Raw genomic sequence first — 16237 nt, 5'->3', positions numbered from 1 at the left:
CACTATTATTCCACTTTAATGGCTGTGGTTCCATTCTATGGAATCTTTGGATTTGTAGTTTGGTGAGGCAAATGAGCACTCTGGCTGATAACTGTAAATGCCCCTCTCTAAATTACAAAACCCAGGATTCCATAGAATGTAGCCATGGCAGTTAAAGTGGAACAAAAGCATTATAATTAGCTACTGTGAATGGGCCCTGTAGCACAGGTTATGTTCCCTACAGGCCTCCATAGTACCTTTGCTCCAGAAAGCATTCAAAACAATGGGCAGGATCTCCATCATCCATGCTTCCTTTCTTAGCAGCACACAAATGGGGTTGCTAGAAGAGAAGGAAGAGCCACTTCCATGACCATGTCCCTCATTCTCCCTCTCTTCTTCTTTCTGTTGCAGCGATCGGGGCAAAGTGAAGCCCTGATTAATTGTTGGTCCAAGAGCCTTGAACCATCAGATTGGTCTAGCTCCACCCCTGCTTTTATAGAAATAACTTTTTTTCCATATTAAAATATATAGTGATGCTATGATTCAGAAGAAGGATGCTTTTGTATTGTTTTACCTCTTTCAGAAAAACTCAAGTGATTTGAAAGAAAACAACACATGAGCCAGGATCCAAGGAACAACATAATTAAATTCCCCCAAAGAGGCCAGATTTAAGTACCATGAATAGCAAAAAAAAAAAAAAAAAACACCACAAAAAACCCCCTGCTCCCCCTCCCCAACATATTTAGTTCTAACATTTTTAAATGTACGAGAAGAAAAATGGTGTAATAGTGTTTAAGGAGCAAAAATGATTTTAGAAAGTCCCGTTGGGTATTTTCAGGCATTTTGTTTATGCACTGAGTAATTCTCAGTGGAGGCCAATTTTTATAATCTTCAATTTCCATTCTGGAGCTATTCATTAAAAATCTATAAAGTACAATTAAGTAACAAAAACACAAGAGTTCATTTGGGCCTTTCTTTTATGCCTCTTCAACTCTTTTCTTTTAAATTCTGTCCCCTACTGCCTGCCTATTCTCCTCCATGCTGTCCTGCCATCTTGTCTGTTGACTATAACTTTGAGATAGGAGGGATACATATTAGACTTTGTGTGTGTGTCTTTCAAATTCATCTTTTCATCACCATCATCTGGAGAAAACACTCAGACTTCAAACACTAAACCAAGATTCATGAAAAAAATGATTACAAGTGTGAGAAGAAACATAGCAAAAAAGATAGTCACCTGTCAAAGACAAACCTAACATATCAGAAGCAACATCAATCGTTGAGGCTCTCTGCACAGTGCGGGACTTTGCACCATGTCGGGGACTGAGATCTTTTGTTGACATGTTGTCATTGGGAAGACACCTCTTTTCACTGTCTGACCACAGCAATATCTTGAAGAAGGATCAAAATACAGCAGAATGTTGTCTTCACTTGCAGCCCTTATGATGTTAGCATTCTAAGACATGAAAAGAACAAACACACACACACAAATCTGAATTACGTTGCATGGCATGCTTCTTTGAAAACACATTTTATAAGCAAATTATTTAATGGAGTTTAATGGTAGTATTATGAAGAATTTACTGCCAACACATGATGGGGAAATGGCCTTTAAAAAAAAAATTAAGTGAACACAAGCTTCAGTAGATATCGACATCCTCTTTATTGTCAAGATAAATGAACATCAACCAACATATCAGTCCTAAAACTGCAGCGTCATACACAAACACACACATGTCATACATGCACCTGTGTTCATACTGTAATCTGATCAGTTGTAATGATATTTAAATATTTATTATTATCATTATTATTATTATAGTTTATTTCTAAAGTGCTGTAAATGTACACAGTGCTGTACATACAAATGATCAAATCAATAAAAATAAAACCTGCCAATGGCGTACTATCTGAAAAATACGTTTAAAACAATAGGTAATAACATAAAATAGAATTGGTTAAAATAAGCAAGCAACAATTAAAAACATCAACATCAACTATCCAAAAAAAAAAAAAAAATCAGATAGATAATCACACAGTGTCTGGGAATGTTTCCCTGAACAGGATAGTCTTCAACTCAGATTTAAACGTGGTGAAAGAAGTAATGACCTGTGTTCGTGGGGGAAGAAGGTTCCAGGAGTTAGGAGCAGCAAGTGAAAAGGGACGACTCTGGGACGGGGCAGTGGAAATCCTAGGCTGGGACAGCAGACCTTGACTACTAGAACGGGGGGTACGAATGGGAGTGTAAAGAGAAAGAAGTTCAGATAAATAAAGAGGGGCCAGCCCATGCAGGGCTTTAAAGGTCTGCAACAGAAACTTATACTGAATATGGAAGGGAAAGGGGAACCAGTGAAGGGATGATAATAAAGGAGAAACATGGTCAAAGCGGCGAGCGGATGTAATGATGCGTGCCACTGAATGATGAACAGAAGTTAAAGGCAAAGATGAGAGAGAGGATGCCCTGCCTGAAGGAGATTTCAGTAATCTAGTCGGGAGACCAGCAGAGTGTGGAATGGTAGAGGCTGAGAGAAATGGATGGATTTTGGCAATGTTGTAAAGAAAGAATCTACAGGCTTTGGCTGTGGACTGGATGTGGGGGATGAAAGACAGAGAGGAATCAAAAGTGAAACCAAGACTGTGGGCTTCCTGGACCGGTTGAATAGAGGTGTTGTCGACAGAAAGAGAAAAGGAGTATTGAAGGGAGGACTTAGGTGTAGGGATGCCATATCCCGCCTGTAGGCGGGGCAATCCTGCTTTTGGGGATCCTGGCCCGGTCCCGGTCCGGTTTCCAGGCAAAAGGGGGGACTGCCCCGCCCGCAGCCACCCACCTCCTCCGCCGCCGCTGCCTCCTCTGCCCCCGCGTGCTCCCTGTATGGCCGCGGCTGGTCATGCAGCCGGCTGGCCATTTACTGCCTCCGCCTCCTCTGCCTTTCTAGCCCCGCGCGCAAGCAGGGGCGAGTGCGCGCTGCCGCCGGCCAGCCAGGGCCAAGACAAGCACCCAGCGCGCGAGGCGGAGGTGGAAGAGGAGGTGGGTGGGTGGCTGCTGCCTGCCTGCTTCCGGTGCGCGGACGGGGAGCGCGCCAAGGCTGGCGGAGGCAGAGGAGGAGGAGGGGCCTGCCTGCGTGCTCCCCGTCCGCGCACCGGAAGCAGGCAGGCAGCAGCCACCCACCCACCTCCTCTTCCGCCTCCTCCTCGTGCGCTGGGCGCTTGTCTTGGCCCTGGCTGGCCGGCGGCAGCGCGCACTCACCCCTGCTTGCGCGCGGGGCTAGAAAGGCGGAGGAGGTGGAGGTGGCCGCCTGCCTCTGCCACTGGAATGTGCAGAGGGGGAGCGCGCCAAGGCGGCGGTGGAGGAGGAGGAAGGATGAAGGAGGAGGAAGGAGAGGAGAGGAGGAGGGAGGAAGGAGGGATGAAGGAGGAAGAAGAGGAGGAGGAAGAAAAGGAGGAGGGATGAAGGAGGAAGAAGAGGGGGAGGAGGAAGGATGAAGGAGGAGGGAGGAGAGGAGGAAGGATGAAGGAGGAGGAAGGATGGAGGAGGAGGAGGATTTCCATTCCATTTGTACAGGTTTGCTTTAACAATGATACTGGTGATGATGATGGTGGTGGTGGTGGTATTGATATCAGCAAGCCTCTGAGGTGATTTTTACAAACTCATGTGCAGTAAAGAAAAAACAAAGTCCCTTGACCAAGTACACACTTCTGAGAAGTATAGTTGGTGCGAGACACATGAAACCAAGGGCAAATCACTTCTTGTTAAACCACCTTAACATATTCAGTATGCATAGCTATGTGAACCCATGTTCAGTGTGAAACCCAAAGAGTTTGGTTATGCAATAAGCCTCTGAAATATGCAAGAGATTACCATGTTAAGTAAAGCCATGTTCAATGCCCAAATGTGCTGTCCTGTGTTTTGGGATGGGGAGGGGGATGGTTTGGCCAGAAAGGGAAGTACATTTGTGCCATCTGTCTAGGAATAATGCCCAAATGTCCTCCATTTTGATCATGCCTAAGAAACATGCATTTATATTAACATTTTTAAAAAAACAGCCATTTTTTCGTGTGTCCTCCATTTTAAAAAAATTGCTCTACATTTGAAAATTTTGTCCTACACGTGTCCTACATTTGTCCCAGTTTGGAGGTCCTGACTTATGGCAACCCTACTTAGGTGGAAAGACAAGAAGCTCTGTTTTGGACATGTTGAGCTTCAAATGCCAATGACACATCCACTGAGAGACAGTGGTGAGACAAGATGAAACTTGCTGTTCAAGCCCTGGAGAAAGGTTACGGGTGGAAAGATATAGTCATTGGCATACAGATGATAGGAAAAACTAAAGGAGTTTTCCTAGTGACAATGTGTAGAGAGAGAACAGTAGGGGACCCAAAACAGAGCCCTGAGGAACTCCAACAGATAAGGGAACAGAGGACGAAGTCTGACCACCAGTGACCACTGCAAAAGATCTGTCTGACAAATAAGATTTGAACCAATGAAGCTCAACATGTCCAAGACGGAGCTTCTTGATTTCCTCCCTAAGCTCACCCTTCAATATTCCTTTTCTATTTCTGTCGACGACATCTCTATTCAGCCGGTTCAGGAAGCCCGCAGTCTTGGCTTCATTTTTTACTCCTCTCTGTCATTTATCCCTCAGATACAGGCCACAGCCAAGGCCTGTAGATTTTTTTCTCTGTAATATTTCCAAAATCTGTCCATATCTCTCTGCTTCTACTGCAAAGACTTTGGTCCATGACCTAGTGGTCTCGCGATTAGATTACTGCAACCTTCTCTTGGCAGGGCTTCCTCTCTCACACCTCCACCCATTGATTTCTGTTCACCACTCAGCTGCTCATATTATCTTACTCGCTCGCCGGTATGACCATGTCTCCCCCCTATTGTCATCCCTTCACTGGCTCCCCTTTCCGTTCCGCATTCAGTACAAGCTTCTCCTGCTCACTTTTAAAGCCCTGCATGGGCTGGCCCCTCCCTATCTCTCTGAACTTCTTTCTCCCTACATCCCCACTCGTTCCCTTTGTTCTGGTAGCCAAGGTCTCCTGTCCCAGCCCAGGATTCCCATGGCCCCGTCCCAGATTCATCCCTTCTCGCTTGTTGCCCCTCACTCCTGGAACTTCCTCCCCTTACAAGCACGATTCAACATGTCTCTAACCAGTTTTAAAAACGAGTTAAAGACCATATTGTTTAGGGAAGCGTTCCCAGGGAGTCTGTGATTGTGACCTGGTTGTTTTGATGCTTGACTCAATATTTGATATTTGCTGTTTTAACTTGTTTTCTTATGATGTTTCTAACTTGTTGTTTTAACCTTTAGATTGTACACCATAGGCAGGCTTTTTATATATCCTTGATTTTATTTGGTTTTTGTACAGCGCCGTGCACATTTACGGCACTTTATAAATAAAGCTAATAATAAAAGCTAATAACCAATCAAGAACAGAATTTGAGAACCCGAGGTTAGAAAGTATATCAACTAAAAGACAGTGATGCACGGTGTCGAAGGCCACGGACAAATCAAAGAGAATAAGAATAGAGTAAAGGCCATTTGCCTTAGCCCATAAAAGTTCATTAGAGATATTTGTGAGGGCCGTCTCTGTAGAATGCCGTGGGGAGAAACTGGACTGAAAGGGATCTAGAATGGAGTTGGCTTCAAGAAACTCAAGACAGCGAGAATAAACGACTGTTCCAAAACCTTAGAAAGAAAAGGAAGAAGAGAAATTGGAGGATAGCTGGACAAAGAAGAGGGGTCGAGAGAAGATTTTTTTCAGAATTGGGGAAACGAGAGCGTGTTTAATGTCCGAAGGAAAAGAGCCCATAGAAAGAGAAAGATTAAAGATAAAAAGCGAGGGGAGGGGATTAGAAGGCGAGAAGGAATTGGATCAAGAGAACAGGTTTCACCCTAAACCGTAAAATGACAGTTGTTGTTGTGTACCTTCAAGTTGTTTCTGACTTATGGTGACCCTAAGATGAATCCATTATAGGGTTTTCTTGGCAAGATTTGTTCAAAGGAAGTTTGTTATTGCCTTCCCATAAGGATGAGAGCATGTGACTTGCCCAAGGCCACCTAGTGGACTTCATGGCCAAACTGAGAATCGAACCCTCATCTCCAAAGTCATAGCCCAACACTCAAACCACTACAGCACATTCATTTTAAAAGTCACACAGAACAAGAGAAATTTGAAATGGTGTAGAACATATAATATAGTTTAAAACAATTTAAACAATACATATTGAAGCTGATCTTCTAGTATGACCTTAGGTTGATATAACCTGAAATTGACCTTGTCAGTGAAGAACATCTGTTTGATATAATATGAACCATTAATTTAGAGTTTGAGTCACTAGGTCTGCATGTCCTACTACAATATGATCAAGGAAAACAGCTGGCATTTTACACTCTGGATACAATCTAAATTATGATTTGTTGCTATACAGAAAGAGCCTCAGCATGCTTATTTTTTTCAGTATTTCTTCCTACCTGCTACACCCAGCATGGCATTGTGTCTACTTACATTTTATATCAACCACAGTGTGACATGATGAAATGAGTTATTCTCTGCCTGAGAATTCTAAATACCCCTCCTTAAAACTGCAAATCCCAGAATGCAACAGGAGGCAGCTAGAGCAGTTAAAGTGGAATAGTAGCACTATAAGAGTATAGTGTGATAAACACATATGACTGGTTAACTTAGGCCCAAAACACACTGCAGAAATAATCCCGTATGAGACAACACTGTCTTGGCTCAATGCTAAGGAATCCTGGGAACTGTAGTTTTGTAGGTGACATTGAACTTCCTCTGCTATAGAGCTCTGGAGCCACAACAAACTGCAATTCCCAGGATCCTCTAGCATTGAGCCAGGACAGTTCAAGCAGTCTCAAAGTGGGTTATTTCTGCAGTGTGGACCATAGTTAACCTGAAAACATAGTTAGCTGTGAATAAGCCAGTTTTAAAAAACTATGATTTGAAGAAGTTGGGTTATTTCTATATAACCTATGTTTATGTTCAAGTGACATGACAAGATTCACTTAATCTAAATGAAAGTGAAATCTTCCAAATTCTACCTTCAGTTCATGCCAAAAGAGAAGAAGAGGAAGCAACTAAGTCCAAGAGTAACTCAGATCCATTCTTGTGTTGTTTAAATAAAGCCAATTACAAAATTGTGAAGGCAATGTCTCCAGGCATATCTATATTTTTGAGCTTTCACTGGAATGAATCTGCTGCTGTCTTGGGTATCCCATACCATAGATCAGCCATGAACAAAATGCAGTACATGGAATGCAAGTGTTCCCCACCCATTTTTGCAGCTCTATATCCCTGCTGCTGAATATTCTGCATGGTGATGGCAAATATTCTTCTGCTGTTTCCGTTAAAACAAGGTGCATTCTCCTCATAAACCTTTTTTTACAGGTAGTCTCCAGAAATCTATTGAAAGTGTGATACCACTATGTCTTGTTTTAAAGGGAAAATAACAACTGAAGGGGGTTACTGCAGCAAAAACAAAAATTGGAGAGCAGCAATAGGGATGGGGCTGCCAATAGTCCCAAGATTGGAAGTGAACAGGCCTTTTCTGGCAGCTGACTCCCATCCATTCAAAGGCCTGTTACAGACTGCCAAAATAAAGCTGCTTCGGGTCTCTTTGGAGGTATGCTATTTAAATGATGCATGGGTCCTAAGAGTCCGGAGGTCGCGCCAAAGCCACACTCCATTCCTAAGCACTGGAGTGCAGCTTTGGTGCAGCTTCCGGATTCTTAGGATGCATGCATCATTTAAACAGCATACCTCCAAAGAGACCTGAAGCAGCTTTATTTTGGCAGTCTGTAACAAGCCAAAATGGCTTTTCACTAGAAATGCCCCAGTCACAGATTCAAAAGAGCCCTTTTCTTGTAAGCATGACTTGGGCAAGTCTTGAGATAGGAGCTGTGCTGAGTTGAGCTGAGCTGAGTTTCTATACAGCAAAGATGACCTGCTGTGCTTAGTATACATCTAAAGAGCAACCAAGCCAAGCCAAAGTTAAAGGAAGGTTTTCAATAATTCAACAATATGCAACTATGCAGGACACAGCACAGTCCATAAGGATGAAAGGACTAAGCAATAAATTAATAATAATAATCATCATCATCCAGTTTAATAAAGAGATATGCAACTATTCAAATTCTAGATGGCAACAGAATTTACAAGAAGTAGTACATTTTCAAAACCTGAGCAAGATATTATACCAATCACTTTCATACTTACACGAGGCTATTATCCTCTTGTGTGAGAACATGGTATTACATCTCTTAAAAGCCAGATTTATTTTCCCATCTGGAAAAAAGAAAGACATATATAAGTTCAACTGTTTCAACAGCAGCTCTAAATTTGATATTGATTTTAAAGTATTTCTATTTAATGCTGTATTTGTTGCCTTTACCACTGTGAATCAAACTACAAGTTGAGTCTCCCTTATCCAGAATTCTGAAATCTGAAATACTCCAAAAATCAAAATATTTTTCATGGGTGGCTGAGACAGTGGCACCTTTGCTTTCTGGTGGTTCAATGTACACAAACTTTGTTGCATGCATATAATTATTTGAAAAATTTTGTATAAAATTACCTTCGGGCTATGTGTATAAGATATATATCAACTATACATTAATTTTGTGTTTAGACTTGGGTCCCATTTACAGGATATCTCATTATACACATACAGTATATGCAAATACAGGCATTCCAACCCCATCACCCACCCACCACAAATCTAAAATCCAAAACACTTGTGGTCCAAAACATTTCATGTAAGGGAGACTCAGCCTATACTATAATAGCTTCAAGTCTGCAGAAGGGATTTCAAAAGATTTCAACCATAACATGCTTAGAACTTTGTCAACTTTATAGCCTTTTTGTTTTTAGAAACAGCACCAAACAGCTGTAAAAAAGCAATGAAAGTTATGTGTAGGAGGAATTAAATTATTCCTTGGTGAGTACTAAGAGAAGGTAGAAAGAAAGAAAGCTATAAGCTTGGATAATAAACTAAGATAATGGTCAATGCCTTTCCTAGGATAGTCAATTCCTTTCTTAAGACAAACAAGTGGGTCCTTGGACAAATCAAACCTGCACTCTCCCTGGAAGCCAAGATGTTCAAATTGAGCTGTCTTGCTTTGGCCACGTCATGAAAAGGCATAAATCATTAGAACAGACAATAATGCTAGGAAAGGTAGAGGGCAGAAGAAAGAAAGAAAGAAAGAAAGAAAGAAAGAAAGAAAGAAAGAAAGAAAGACAGAAAGAAAGAAAGGTAGGTTGCACGCTAGACAGATAGACTTGATCAGCGAAATCATGGTAAGTAATTTAGAGAGGTCAGGAATATATATATATATATATATATATATATATATTAAAAAAAACATTAAACATTAAAATGGTAAGATGTATTTAAAAACTATCTACAAAACTTTTACATCGCACAGCATGGAAAAGCCCAACCGTTGTCAAAAGGAGAGCAGGGATGGGGCCATCTTGGCCTCTCTAGGGAGGAATTTCCAAAGTCTGGGAGCAGCCACTGAGAAGGTCCTCTTCCTTGTTCCCATCAAACAAGCCTAAGAGGGTGGTGGGACAGAGAGCAGAGAGGGCTAATAAAGCCTTGGGCCTTGTCACCCTACAAAATTATAATACTAAGATTTCTCTTGAGTAATTGCCTATGAAGTGAAACATTATATCCGATAAAGGATATGACTGTCTTTGTCTCATATCTCATTCTTAATCCCTCTTCCCATGCATCCACAGCACTGTGGGGAATCATTTCCTTGAGATGCAATACCATGTGGATTACGTATATGTCTGTAATCAGGTAAGTGCCAGATAGAGTCAAATAGAGTATAGTCTGATCAGCTATACTCATTAGTTCCAGGATTCAGGTATACACTATAGTGAAGAAGAGTTATAAAGTGTACAGAAAAACAGCTCCCACACTATAGTAGCAGGGGTAACTTTAGAAGAGGGTTGTGTTTCCAGCCATTGCTTATTATTTTTTTAGGACCACTGGTATATCAAAGTTATTGTAAGATATAAAAGGCGACCATACCAGGTAAAATGCTCTGTTCTCTACATATATTTGGAAGAGCTCCCTGAATTTCCCTCAGCTATATACCATGCTGCACCAATGGTCTCCTACTTCTATTTAGATGTCCTCCTTTGCACTCTGGGTATATGTAAAAGGGACTTTAGATATGAGCTTTATGTATACATGTGTGTGGTGTTCATTGAATGTTTTATTATGATTTATTTTTACAGAAGAACTGTAAAGTATAGTATAAGTTGTGCTACTGAAGATTTGGACCAGGAAAAGTTGTAGTGTTTAAAGGTGAGTAGGCAGACTGGTTTATGTGTAACTTTAAAACAAAGAATGAAAACATTGAAATAGTTCATGGTCTCCCATACCTTGACTCAGTCATTAATCAGAATGGAGACTTCAGTCAAGAAATCAGAAGACGTCTAGGACTTGGAAGGGCAGCTATGAAGGAGCTAGACAAGATCATGGAGTGTAAAGAGCTAACTGAAAATCAGTCAGGATTGTCCATGTCATGGCATTTCTCATTTCTAAGTAGGGTTATGAAAGCTGGACAGTGAAGCTGAAAGAAAGAAAGAAACTCATTTGAGATGTGGTGCTGGAGAAGAGTTGTGAGGACCCTTTGGACTGCTAAAAAGACAAATAAGTCCTGGAGCAAACCAAGCCTGAACTCTCTCTAGATGCCAAGGTTAATAAACAGAGACTGTTGTACTCTGGCCATATTATGAGAAGACATGGCTTATTTAAAAAGTCAGTAATATTTGGGAAAGTAGAAGGTAGTAGGAAAAGATTCCAGATGGATAGACTCAATCAAGGAAGCCACAGCCCTGAATCTGCAAAACCTGATCGGGACTGTTGAAGATAAGGTCTTTTGGAGATCCCTCATTCACAGGATCACAGTAAGTCAACTTGTTGACTTGTTGCCTTGATGACAGTAAACAGTAAAAAGGCAGACTGACAAACTATCATTTTTGTAGTATATGGTAAAGCTAACAATGGGGCGAAACAGACCGCACGTTCTGGCACTGCCCCAAACAGTTTACACACCGCATGCTCTGATGCAGCCCCAAAGCCAGCATCACACCGACTGCACGTGCACTGGCTTTGCAGCACTCTGGCAGCACAACATGTACATGCCACAGGAGTGCCATAAATAAGCTACGGTGCCAGAAACGCTGGCTTTTTGCCAACTCAAAAAGGAGTGGCATTTTATCACCTCTTTTTGACTCAGCAAAAAGCCAGATTGGGCCCACAGCATGTGGTTGCCGTGGCACTGATCTGGCTTTCCCAAGGGCAGCTTGAAGCCACCCCTTCAGGGCTGTCTGTAAGGCCAAGAACGTGGTGGCTTAGTGGTTAAGACGCCAATTCTGATGATTGGAAGATTGAAAGGTTGGCAGTTCGAGGCCCAAGTGCTGCATGATGGGGTGAGCTCCTGTCCCTAGTCCCAGCTTCTGCCAACATAGCAGTTCAAAAGCATGTAAATGCAAGTAGATAGATAGGTACCACTTCAGTGGGAAGGTAACAGCATTCAGTGCAGTCATGCTGGCTACATTACCACCAGAGCAGTCCTCGGACAATGGCGCTTCAGCTTAGAAACAGAGATGAGCACTGCCCCCTACAGTCAGTTATGACTAGACATTCATGTCAATATGTTACCTTTACCTTTACTTAACAATGTAAGAGTGGTTTCTGCTTTATAAATGAAGATAGGGAATAGAAATTGGCAAAGAATCTGACTGGATTGACATTTCTGGGGGGAAATTACACAAGGCCATCAAGGTTGTTTTGGTCAAACAGTAAGGGGTAGTTGCCAAATAGGGAACAGCTGGTAAAAGAACACATAAGGGAACAGGGGGGAAAACCAGCCAGAAAAGAATTGGAAAAGCTGGAAAAATTCATACTAGGAACAGAAGTTGAAAGCTAAACACAAGGAAAGGCTGTGGATTTTTGAGAAGGCAGTTGGAAATTATGCATGCAGAGAAGGAATCTCCACAGCAAACTAAAGTGCAAGGTAATGATGCCAAAGATATGAAGTCCCAGAAAAATGGGGGGGGGGGGGGTGAATCCCCATCCCAAACAGAAATAGTTTCTGTCAGATTTGTAGAAAAGGCTTACTTTGTAGTAGCATTTATGTTTAAGACAAAAGTAACCGTTTCCTTTGTAGTAACACTTCACAAATACCTCACATCACTGTATGAATTTATTCTCTATAATGAATGCCTGCCCCTGGAAACATGGGTTTTTAAACCCCTATCTCAGTGATGGCGAACCTATGGCATGCGTGCCAGAGGTGGCACTCAGAGCCCTCTCTGTGGGCACATGTGCCATCGCCCCAGCTTAGAGTTTGCCACAGTTTGTTACTAGAAAGCCAGAGGGCCATGGCACTTTGCAATAAATAAGTGGCTTTTGGGTTGCAGTTTGGGCACTCAGCCTCTAAAAGGTTCACCATCACTGCCCTATCTGAAAGTACTTAGTTTCAAGACACCCATTTGGAGTGTGGTCTATGATCAATATTGATCCAAATTAAATGTGAAAGTACTAAAATGAAAGCTATCATGCTGACCGGTGATTCAGCAAGCTTTGGAGATGGGAACTACTGTATATTCATAGCAAATGTATAACCTGCTCGCTCTTTCATTTACTCCTATTCTAATTAACGTTATCCTCTCTCAACTACCATATTCTAATTACTTTAATTCAGACTCAGTAAAACAAACAGAGCCACAACCACTATTAAAAGAAATGCTGTATTAAAGCCATGAGATTTAGCTCAAATTAGCTCAAATTAGCTCAATTTCCTATGTTTTGTTTCAGTACCAGTTTAAGGCACAGTTAGGAAAATAAGAGATGCCAAAAAGCAAAGCTGACACAATAATCAAACAATGAATTCCTCCCTTCAGTGGCTGTCCCAGTGGTAAACCCATTTGTTGAGATGTTCCACCTAAAAAGTACTATCGTTGATCTAGTTCCAGGACACCAGAAGAGGCAGATCTCCTGAAAAGTTCTGTCTTGCACATCCTTACTGACTGAAGTGTAGTGGAAAGCAAGTAGGTCTAGGGTCTTCTTTAATCTTACCTTGGGTACCTTAAGAATCAGGTCGCACAAGGCCAAGGCAAACAGGTCTAATGATGGGGCTCAGTGAGTGAGGACTGGAAAATCTTTTGGTCTCAATTTCACTAAACTTCTCTAAATCCCCCCTTCATTTTCTTCCTGTCCCTGTCTCATACTGGATTGTGAAATGTAATTTTATTCCCCCTCTGAAATTCATACCTTTTTAATGCATTTTAATTCTTCTGTGCATTTTCTCACTTAGCCTAATTTATCCAAATGGTAGCTAAAGCACATTTCTGTGCCTTGGTTCTAATAATACACTTGGATATGAGAAAGTAAACCAAGGCCTGTTACAGACTGCCAAAATAAAGCTGCTTCGGGACTGTTTGGAGGTACGCTATTTAAATGATGCATGGGTCCTAAGAGTCCGAAGGTTGCGCCAAAGCCACACTCCATTCCTAAGCAGTGGAGGGCAGCTTTTGGTGCAGCTTCCGGATTCTTAGGATGCATGCATCATTTAAATAGCATACCCCCAAAGAGACCCGAAGCAGCTTTATTTTGGCAGTCTGTAACAGGCCCAAGTCTACAAAAGCTTATGTTACAACTTCTTTTGCTCAGTTAGTCTCAAAGATCCCTTTGCATACTAATATGCTTTTGAGGTGTTTGAATTCCAAAACACTCCATCTCTTGGAAATGCCCTGTCAAGTCTTGCAAATGTGCAAATGCTCAAAATGTCCAACAACAATAAAAAACATTCTGTATTTACTAGTGTGACCTGGTGGTGTCAAGGATGACACCTGATAGACCTTCTAGTTGAACCACTAGGGTGATTAATTTGAAGGAAAAGAACCAAATGCAAAAGCCCTCAAGCCAAGCAAAAAAAAATACCCCCTCCTTTTCATTGTGTCACTATATCCTGACATTTTAATCCCTTTTCTAGAGATTTTTATGAATGAGCCTAAAATCCAGAAATGTGAAATCCTCACAGTAGAACTCTGACCTAGAGGAAATTGAACTAGCTAACTTCTTGCTCTTTGGGAAACTTATCAATTCTTTTGTAGCTTGCTTGGTGATACGCTGCATGAATTTAAATGGGTCCATGGTAGCAATCTTGTGGCTGACTGTGACTCATACAGAGAAGCAGTGGGCAACCTAATTTGTGTGTGGGTGCCATGAGAATTCAGGGGCATTTCATATTTTAAGTTTCCATTATTCTTACAGCACACTGTTTATGACTGGCCACCCCAACCCATGCTGACATTGAGTTTGCAAACATTTTTTCATCTAATTATTACTATTCTAATCTACATTCGCAAAAGAAAATATTTTGCTTATACCATATTAAACAATTAAATAATTTTAAACATTAATTTAAAAATTAAATGCCTGTACTGCAGCCACTCACTCAAAACCACAAGGTTGCGAGTTCAAGACCAGCAAAAGGGCCCAAGCTCGACTCAGGCTTGCATCCTTCCGAGGTCGCTAAAATGAGTACCCAGACTGTTGGGGGCAAATTAGCTTACTTGCTAATTAGCTTACTTGCTGTTCACCGCTATGATCTTTGGAATAGCGGTATATATAAAAAAAAAAATTAGAATTTTCTTTAAAAACATGACATCTTACCAAAATTTTAATTTATCCACATGAAACTATGTAGATGTAAATACATTTAGACTGTGCATATGATAGTTGTTTTTGTCACATATATTATAATTACATACAGTGATATACAAGAATTGTGATGTATGAGTAACACTAGTGCAAAAAACATTACTAACGATGCTGTATGGTGTGGTATGAGAGGAGGTCAACGGGTGGGGTAACACCATGAGTTACTGCACCGGGAGACACCAACCATAGTGATGTCACTACTATTATGCACATAAGAGCATGGCCTATTTTGTTTTCCTACCTTGTTACATAACAGTATGCCAGAAGTTTGTTCCTTTTTACATAATGAAAAATAAGAATACAAACCAGAACCTTGACTCTGAACCTAGCACAAAAATGGAAAAGACCTACAATTCTCTCTTGACTTCACAAACCATGGTTTATGGTTCATGAACCACTGTCCTAGTTTGGAGAAATATTTGAGCATAATTATAGTTTGTGTGCGTAATTGCATAGACCATGTTTTGTGACACCTCAAATGCTTATCTGAACCAAAACAATGTGCATGTGAAAGAGGAATTATTTTAGTCTGTTCCACAAGTTTTATTTCCTCATATCTTCAAGCATAATAAACTTTTAAGAAATGTTTAATTTCTAAAGAAATGAAAAGGGAAAGTGTAAAAAACTGTGGAAGGCAAATCAGCCTTCAAAACAGAAAACAAATTGTCTCTATACCAACAATGGTTTAGAATGGTATAGAAACAATGGTTTCTATACCAGCAAATGCTGACTGAGGCCCTTGCCTGCCCACCATGGAAAGCTCTGTGGTTTATCTAGTCTTCAAAATTTAAGAGCTTTCTCTTGTTTGACTCACACAAACACCCAAAAAAGAGAGAGAAAATTTGGGGTTTGTTTTAGTTTTGTTTCTCTTGCTGAGTGAAAAACAAACTGGCACAGGGAAAATACCTGGTGTTGGACAATACAAGAAACAAATCACAGAGCAACCCATGGTTTAACTTATTCTACTGCAATTGGAAGATAATAGAAGGCAAGATTCCCCAGCTTCCAGGTTTCTTGGCTTGTCATGTCATGCATCCATGACCATCCTATGCCTTAAAAAATAGGACTGTAGCCTATGTTCTGCAAAACACTTTGGGTCCCAAATGTAAGTTTCAAATGCAAAAAAGCAAAACCAGAAACAAAACCAAACAAAAAGATTACCCCTGCCCCCAGTTAGGGGAAGGAATGAAAAGCTTATTCCTTTTGCAGAAATGAGAAAAATTGTACTGGAGTTCAACTCCATGGCAATGAAAATTGTGCTGTAAGAATATTTTTATTTCAACTGTATTGCCAAAGTTTTCTAATTTTCTGTGTAAAAAGGCCAGTATAAAAATGAAAAGACTCAGATAGCTGGCACCATATTCTATATTTGCTCAAGGTAATTGTAGAAGCAGGAAATAAATAAAATTAGATCATATTGACTTAATTTATTATCCGTGGACAATATAACAGCCCTACCTCCCAGCCCAAATGGTATCTTTGCATCAAACT

General features: G+C 41.0%; 1 protein-coding gene across 11 annotated transcripts in view; it reads right to left on the bottom strand.

Moving 5' to 3' along the window:
- The window catches only part of LOC149319325 (inositol polyphosphate-4-phosphatase type I A), a 134665-nt gene that overhangs the window by 74727 nt on the left and 43701 nt on the right, over positions 1 to 16237 (bottom strand). For 10 of the 11 annotated variants that reach the window (XM_089511474.1, XM_089511479.1, XM_089511476.1 and 7 more), the window contains exons 2-3: positions 8218 to 8286; positions 1217 to 1435 (exon numbers count right to left, since the gene is read on the bottom strand). In XM_089511474.1, coding sequence (XP_089367600.1) covers positions 1217 to 1322 — 106 coding nt within the window. In that variant the 5' untranslated portion in view covers positions 1323 to 1435; positions 8218 to 8286. Of the gene's footprint in view, positions 1 to 1216; positions 1436 to 8217; positions 8287 to 9441; positions 9498 to 16237 lie in introns of those variants that run through there. The other variant, XM_089511473.1, reaches the window with a different exon arrangement.

The sequence above is a fragment of the Sceloporus occidentalis genome, unplaced genomic scaffold (genome assembly GCF_023333645.1).
Source record: "Sceloporus occidentalis isolate IW3139 unplaced genomic scaffold, rSceOcc1.0.p SCAF_2, whole genome shotgun sequence".
Classification (NCBI taxonomy): Eukaryota; Metazoa; Chordata; class Lepidosauria; order Squamata; family Phrynosomatidae; genus Sceloporus; species Sceloporus occidentalis.
The sequence above is the reverse complement of the archived record's forward strand: the minus strand, read 5'-3'. Positions and strand labels throughout refer to the sequence as shown.